Source organism: Pyxicephalus adspersus, chromosome 12 (genome assembly GCF_032062135.1).
Source record: "Pyxicephalus adspersus chromosome 12, UCB_Pads_2.0, whole genome shotgun sequence".
Taxonomy (NCBI): Eukaryota; Metazoa; Chordata; class Amphibia; order Anura; family Pyxicephalidae; genus Pyxicephalus; species Pyxicephalus adspersus.
This window is the reverse complement of record NC_092869.1, coordinates 28,555,812-28,564,391: the sequence shown is the minus strand read 5'-3', so window position 1 is coordinate 28,564,391 and position 8,580 is coordinate 28,555,812. Positions and strand designations below refer to the sequence as shown.

Genomic DNA, 8,580 nt, shown 5'->3' with positions numbered 1-8,580 from the left:
GCATATATATATATTGTACCTCCTAGACTGCAGAATTCCCCAGTACCCCCTTTGTGTACGTGTGAGAGAGTGTTAGTATAACATCTTCATGTTGCCATAGGCAAAATTAAAAATTTAGATGTGTTGGTGTCCCTACATATGTATTGACTTGCACAGCCAATATCGGATACTGTATAGCTGATTCTGTTTCTCCTTTCACAGGTTACACGAGGACATGACAGTGTGTGTTGCAGACTTTGGTCTCTCTAAGAAAATCTACAGCGGGGACTACTACCGCCAAGGTTGTGCATCGAAGCTTCCTGTGAAGTGGCTGGCACTGGAGAGCCTGGCAGACAATGTTTACACCGTGTACAGTGATGTGGTGTGTGCTTTTTGCTGCATGTTTACTGTTGATTCTACAATATGTAGAATTCCTGCAGCGTGTTGCTGAATTTGTAACACACACGTGTCTATGCCTATTAATTAGTACTCACGGTTGTCTAGCCATATGATGCAGGTAAATAGAAGACAGTAATATCTGCTGTTATTATACCAAATTTTACGTTAGATTTGTGTATTTTAGGTGTTGGGGAAAATTCAGACTTGTGGTTAACTGCAGCATTGTAGCACGGGCCCATCCATGCTTATCCAAGTTAAAAAAAAAACAAGTCCATCAAGTTCAACCACTAGGGAAATAAACATATCCCAAATATAAAACCCTAAGGACATATTTGATCCAGATGAGGGCAAAAAAAAAACCTGATACAATTTGCTCCAACAGTTTGAAATTTCCTGGATCAACAGTCTTTGCTATATTTACTTTAAAGCTTTAATACCCAGTTATAGGAGCAGTTAGGAATCAATATACACATGGTTGCAGTGGATCGCAGTTTAATTCCTGGAAGTGACAAGTTGGTCCTGACCAGGCGGTTGCTTCTCCTCAATCACCGCAAACGTAAGGGCAATGCGCGCAAATGCATCCTCCTATGGAGCACACTGCTGCCTTGGGGCACATAACAGTTGTATTGCAGTTATGATGGGCCACGGCTACATTCCAGGAAGGGACACGTTTCTGACCGTGCGGTTGCTTTTCATCTATCACCAAAGCAAACACAAGGGCCACACACGCGAGTGAATTGACCTTTGGTACAATTTGCCTCTCCTGGGCACACAGCAGCAGTTTGCTATGCGCCTGGAAAAGTGTCAAAGGGGCCTTAGACTTTTATTCAACTGGTATAATTCGAAAACATTTAGATAGATAGATAGATAGATAGATAGATAGATAGATATATTATTTAGATAGAAAGAGGTCACTGATATACTAAGGGTGCTGAGATTCCTAGGGGCCCTTTTAGACCCACAGTGTAAAACGGCACAGCTGGCGGCTTCAGGATTCACGGCCTACTAGTTGAGCCCACAGCAGAACGCTGTGGCTTACAATGGGTCGAAAATGTCTCTTACTCGATAAATTAAGTGAGAACCTACTTTAATTATCCAATTATGTGAAAAGCAAATTGTTATTTCATCTGCACATAATTGAATGTTCACAGTGAACACAGCTACAATTTTGAGTGAAGAATCTTAGCATCTTTAGTAATTCACCCTCATTATATCTAGCAGATGGCAGTCTGTTCGGTGATGAGGTTCTGTCCGTCTCCCATGTTTCCATGTAATTACTATGAAGTAGTATAGACACATAAAAAAAAAAGAATATGTTCCTGGTCTTTCTAAACTTATCGAGTCTTAGTATGGGCCAGGTCATGGTTTCTTTACCAGTGAATTGTAATATATATACATATATATATCATGTGTTTTCCTGTTATACAAAAACAATTGTCACTGCAACAAAAATGTTTTATACTTCCAGTGGGCATTTGGCGTCACCTTGTGGGAAATCGTGACCCTTGGACAGACTCCCTATGCTGGCATTGAAAACTCTGAAATCTACAGCTACCTCGTCGCTGGGAATAGATTGAAGCAGCCACCGGACTGTCTAGATGAGCTGTAAGTAAAATACCGTGCTGCATTTTGTGGATGCTGAAACCTAGGCATGCGTTTTTCTTTTTTTTTTTTTCTTTTTTTTTCTCTGCGAGATATATAAAGATAGCCTGATGAAAAATAATGCCTAATGAAAGCACCTGCTGAACATTCAGTGTGAATTCTGTCCCTTGGTGAATGTCTGTACAGAAAAGAAGTTGCAGAAAATCAAGTTGTGTAAATTTAATTTTGGATTGATGATGGCCAGGAGCAAACAACGATTTATTGTAACATTATTAGTTATAAAGAGTCATCAACAGTTTAGGGTCGTGTTTCTCAACTTTTTTTATATGCAGGAAACCATTGAATTAACTTTTTTTTCTTCGGGAAACCCTCATATAATTACTATATCCACAGCTTTATCTTGATCAGTGGGAATAATGTCACCCTTACAGAAAGCCAAATAGATCATTGTTATCTATTAAACTATTAAATAGTTGTGACTTGTCCTTGAAAAATCCTATAATCCTTTAAGGGTGGGTATACCGATCTGTTACTGTTTCATGGGTTGCACATATATGTTGGTATAGCCCTGCAAGTAGAATGCAGATATGGGGGAGATGTTTTCTTTTAGACTGTCTTTCTAATGGTAAATGTAAAGAGCTATCTGAACAGACAGGAAGGGCTGTGATGTTGTCCCTGACTCATTCACTTGTGTGTGTAAATGTGATCTTCACCTTCAGTAAGTAGATTGATTTCAACAAAGCAGCTAAGATTAAAGTGGTAAGCATGAATTGTAGCCTATAGCTCCACCTGCTGGAAGGATACTGAAATTTATATGCCTATGACATTTTTTTATAGTCTACTTTTATTTTAGTTCTGAACATTAATTAAAGTGTTAGAATACTATGATAAAGCAGATAGAAATTGTATAGTTTTTCATCACTTTGAATAGACTCTTAGACTAGAAATTCAATAAAGCAGGAAACCATTTTTATTTGTGCCAGGTTTTTTTTCTGTCCGATTTTCATTTATTTTCTGTCCATATAACTCTACAAGAATGTTGTCCATGGGACAGCAAGGCACCATGGGGACAGCAATTGCAACATTATTAGAAAGTCTTTCACTTTGTACAAGAGCATTGCAATAAGTGTGAGATAAAGGTTTTACTCTCCAAGACTGGAGAAGATAGACTATCATGTGGGAACCTGGGTGATTCAGCAAACCTGTAATGTTTTTCCTAAAGATTATATACAGGTTGACAATCATAAATCTGGCAACCTCCAGGCCTGAGGTGCGCTGGATTTTCGAAAATTACGGATTTGTTTTTTTGTTTTATACTCGCCTCCACACAAAAGCCAGTCTTCCTCTCGCAGCACCCGTGGAGCAGGCAGCAGGGATGTCTTAGTGTGTATTATAGTGTAGCAAACAAGACTGAACAGCTGTTTCTGCAGAGCAGCACCATGAAAACATTAGTGGCCAAACGGTGTACTGCAGTCCCTATATTGAAAATGCGGTCCAAAATTCATGGCAGGAAACTGAAGGATCCGGATTATCGATGGCCGGATTTTCAATTCTCAGCCTGTACTATTAGTTGGCAAATGTTTTCAATCCTGGACCAGATCTATGGTTTGCTGGATCGATCACTTAGGCTTGGAGAGCTTTAATGAATCAGGCCCCAAATATTTAGCCAATGTAAATAGCAAGACATTTTTGTTGTGTGTGTGTGTGTATATATGTATGTGTGTGTGTGTATATATATATATATATATATATATATATATAACATTTCCAGCAATAAATTATACTTCTGTATTAAATGCAATGCCTTGTGCATTCTTCAAGCACCTCCCTTCTATCTCTCCAGCAAGTCTTTATGAAAATAAAGAAGTAACCATTTCAATTGACTGTTATAAAATGTTTTCATATATTTTGGGTTCAGTTTCTCAAAAATGTATTTGTTCCAGAAAGGCACACGTGCGAGCAAGCCTTGGCTGAACAATTATTTCTGCTGATCCTGATTTTCTAGATGATGTAACTTTTAAAGGCTCTTTTACATCATCAGCATGCACAAAATCATATTCAGACTTCGCCCACATCTCTATAGGAGTCAGAAGTGTTAATAGTAATAATGGCTTTTTAAGAACATTTTTAATCCCATGCAGGCCTGACATTGGGAAGTGGGTGGAAGTCTATTATTCCACAGACATGGAAAGCTATGAAGTTAAAGGTGCATTGTTCCCACAGTGTAAAGTGCTCACCGGTGAACGAACACCTTCAGCTTCATTATTTGCTGCAAAATAGTAAATATGGTATTCTTAATGATAATTAGGCATTAATGCCAATTTTTGTGTGCCAATAATTAAATATACAGGTGGGCAGAAAAGTTTATTCCATGCTTTACTGGCTCCTATAATAACAATAGTGACATCCGTGACGAAGCAGGGAAAGTCAATGCTGGTAATACAGCGCCACCTTGTGGTACATGTACAGATAAGTCATTGTTAATTTTCTTTTTTTTTTTTTTTTTTTTTGCATCAGTGGTGTCTAGTACCTTATGGCGAATAATCGGAAACCAGTTTGGAGTTGCTTTTTATTGGTTGAAAAGTGTTAGAATACACCAATATTCCTACTAATAAACTAACTAAGTGATGTCTATAACATGTAGATGGAGAGACAAAGTAAAAACAAAGGTTCTGTTGGCAGATGGATGCTTTTTGTTATCTTAAAAAAGTTGTTTAAAAGCTTTTTTTATTTATAATCTGTTCAGTAATTACTCTCCCTTCCCATACCTGACCATGCAAGCCAAAGTAAAATGGTTAATAACCTCTTTCCTCTCCTGTAATATATACTCACCTTTCCTTGTTCTAGGCCAATCACAAGGTTCATAACAGGTGATGTCCATTCAGCAATAAAATAAACTGACTTGACACTGATTAGCAATTTTTAATTAAACTTAGCCTGCTCTTGCTCTGCCATCTTTACCTAGTTCTCCAGGTTTTGGGATATTTGGTTATCTTGACTGGCCACGCCAGAGAGTCACCCTGGCCAAGGCAGTATGTCATCTTTATTGACCAGGGGGCATGCCGGGATAACTGGCATCATACAGTAAGTTCTGTATTTGCAGCTCTGTATACTTTACAGCAAAGATTGCAAACAGGCCGGTAAATGTTTTAATACAGAAGGAAGACGAGATGCCCACTTTATTCAAATATAAAAATGCAATAGGAAACTTGTGACTTTTTTCTGGTTAAATCTAATTGTTTTATTATGACCAGAATTAATTCTGTGTCTCTTCTTCCAGGTACGAAATGATGTGCCAGTGCTGGATCACTGAGCCCAAGAGGAGGCCCTGCTTTACAGACCTAAAAAGACGGCTCGAGGCCATCTTGGGCCGCTTATCTTTATTATCAGAGAGTCAAGATCCACTGTATGTAAATCTCGGGGAGACTTGTGGAGCCGCCGCAGCTGCAGACTCCATTTTGCACTCTGGTTTTGACAATGACTGTCGCATGGACTTTTCACAGACATGCAGTGCGGCGGCAGTCTCCAGCGACTATCGCTATATTGTAAATCCCGGGTGCCTTAGAGACGCCAACGAGTGGCCTCCATCTGCACAGACACCAGAAGCCAGAGGCCTCCTTAATGAGGACGAGGACGATGAGGAAGAAATTCAGGAAGCTCGTGTGGTTATTAACCTTTAGTATAAACTTTAAGCTTACAATGGGATGTGATACCTTTAAAGCCATGTGTCTGTATAAGCTAAACACACAGATCCAGGTGGACATTATAATGAATTCTAGGCATTATCAATTGCTTATGGATTTGCATCAACAAAATGTAATAAGTTTTTTTTTTTCCACTGTACAACTTTATATAAAATTGTATAGACAATGTAAGTTTTGAAATGGCCTCAGCCTTGATAGATGAATTCAGTTCTTATGATGACTTTACCTGTACATATTTTTTTACACGACTAAAGCTCATAGATAACCAACTCTTCTTTCTCTCTCCGTTTGAATGGTATCACAGCCTCAAAATTGCATCAATGTGCTCAGCTAAGGTTTCCCACCTCTTATGGAGCCACAAGATCAACTACCTAATGCAATATCGCAAGACTTATGAACTTTGGTTTGATCCCTGAATTATCCTTAAGCATTCCAGTTGCATATAAGTAAGAGACTTTGAAGAATGGAAACGGGAGGGGACAGTGTGATGGCGGCGCTGATTGTGTTTAGCTGAAAATATTGTTGGCTGAATCACTCTAGATAGGTTTCTTGCTACTGTAGAAAAAACAGTTGGTTGCATGTGTCATATTTAATTCATATGTTTCTTTTTCCAGGAAAGAGAACAATTGTTGTACTATTATGCTTCCAGAACCAAAATAATATTTTTCTAGAATATTTGACTTTGACCTTCTTTGCACCAATAAGATGTTCTGCTTAGATGACTAGACCAGCCAGACATATCTTGGATGTTTATTTATAAATGTTTACTTTCTATACTAGAATATAAACTGAGGAAACTACTTATACCTGAACAAACAGGAATATTGCATTGACTTGACTAAAGACCTAGGGCACAAAATTTGGCCATCACTTCTGACATTTAAAACAGTAATGCTGGAAAAATTAGTGTGAATAAATACATCCAGGGTGTTAACTTAACACATTTATTTGAAGGGAAGAAAAAAGTAAAACCACATGGGCTCAATCTTTTTCTTTTTTTTTTTTTTTCCCTGCGTTTTACGAGTTAAAATGTTTAGACTTTTTAAATTGTTTATCATGCTTACTCTTAAATTATCTTTTGCACATTTTTGTTGTCGACCAGTAGATGGCGCTGTGTCATAATGTAAAGTGCTGCAAACTCATGTCTCCTATGGAAAGACTTTTTACTTGACATGAGGAGACATCGCCATCTAGTGCCCTGAATAAAAACTGATATTTTTTTTCGAATGGCAGCCTCAGGTTGAAAACTTGTCAGTTCATACTCGAATAGATATACAAGAATTGGAAAATGTGCCAATCTTGGGTGAAAGGGATGTAAATTATGTGTGTAAACATTTATAAATAGGCCCCTTTGTGTCTGAGCAATGCATCATTTTGGGATTTGGAATCCGTGTTTTGGGATGTACTCTTTAGCAACTGTCACTCAGGGTTAGACCAAGCACAACAAAAGGATAAAAAAATAATTTTCGCATAAGTAAAGTTCGTTTTATCAATAGTTTTATCTGAATAAAAAAAAAAAAAACTTAGTCCGGCAACCTACTTTTCACTTAGATGCTTGTGTGTCTTCCTTCTATCTACATTATCCTAACAAAATCAAGTTCAAAAAATGTTCGAATACCAAGTGCATTGTGCAGCTACCCAAAGCCATTCATAAAGTAAACCTGTCATTAGGGAAATATAGCAGTCTTGGTTGACTTGTCCAGGAAATACTAGTAGCCTGGCCATTATGCAGTCCCTTTCATACTCCAAGTAGATCCTTGTTCATACAGATAATAAATGAATGTGATTAGGAGCAGATTGTGTGACCATCCCATAGGGGAAAAAAATCAAGGCGAATTGACAGTTCCTCAATAGAATTTGTACATTGTTGTCTGCAATTACGCTCATTGGGGTTGATTTACCAAAGGAATGTATGCTGTTGATTTAGCGAAGTAAATTACCTATCCGAAATTGCATATCGGATCATGTGTGTAGAAAGTAAAGGGGAAAAAAATGTATAGTTGGATTTGGAAGAGCTTCACTTCATTCACTAAGCTTGCAAGATAATAAATCACCTTGATAGGTGAACAGCCAGTTTTGTCTTTAGTAAAATAACCCAATGGTTATTTTGGTATTTGAGATGGCAGACTTTTCTCTTCCTAAATCTTGTAAAACCTTTTTTTTCTTCCTATGTTGGTCATATGACTAATGCCATGGTCAAGTGATTCATCGATCTTACAGTAGAGGTAAAGCAACCAGCCTTTCTGTGGAAATCCTATCATTGGTTTCCTGGTATTGGGCATAGGACTGATGCTGGAGGAAAGTGAAGTTTAATAGGGAACAGTTTGATGTTTCTCTCGGACCTTATTCTTAATAGAACTGTTTTAGGAAACTTTAACTTATAGGGATTTAGGGGCACATCTAACCTCTCCTTTCTAAAACACAATTTCCCAGGCTTCAGTGTTTTCTTATCCACCGACCCAGGCTAAGTATGCAGAGTTGTACCATCACTTCATTCCTTCCTGATGTTGATCAGCAGGTTGTGTTTCCTGATGTTGTTGATCATCTTTTCCTGATCTTGTTTGCATCCAAAAATGTAGGATCTAAGAGAGCCAGGCAACTAGAATTTCTGCAACATCTAATTTTTAGTTAAAAATACTATTTCACCATAAAAAATAAATTAAAAAAAAAACATTTTTGTAATAGCAAAAACCCTCAGCGTTCCCCTCACTTTCTACATTGCTATGCATATAGAGTAGTACTTCCAGTGCTACAATAATGAGAGCCTTGGACCTCATTCAATGATGCACTTTCTCTCCTTGGCCAATCACAATACATATTGTATTTTGTGAACAGCTAGTGTTTGGCTAAAAAGAAAAGGGGGCATAAAAAAGACAGGGTGTTTGATGATTGAGAG

The 8,580-nt window shown here is 37.9% G+C and overlaps 1 protein-coding gene across 1 annotated transcript in view; it reads left to right on the top strand.

Annotated features, from left to right (window-relative positions):
- Window positions 1-6,357, top strand: part of TYRO3 (TYRO3 protein tyrosine kinase) — a 107,937-nt gene extending 101,580 nt beyond the window's left edge. The window contains exons 17-19 of the mRNA XM_072427858.1: window positions 202-361; window positions 1,847-1,983; window positions 5,261-6,357. Coding sequence (XP_072283959.1) covers window positions 202-361; window positions 1,847-1,983; window positions 5,261-5,660 — 697 coding nt within the window. The 3' untranslated portion in view covers window positions 5,661-6,357. The remainder of the gene's footprint in view (window positions 1-201; window positions 362-1,846; window positions 1,984-5,260) is intronic.
- The last annotated feature ends 2,223 nt before the right edge of the window (window positions 6,358-8,580 follow it).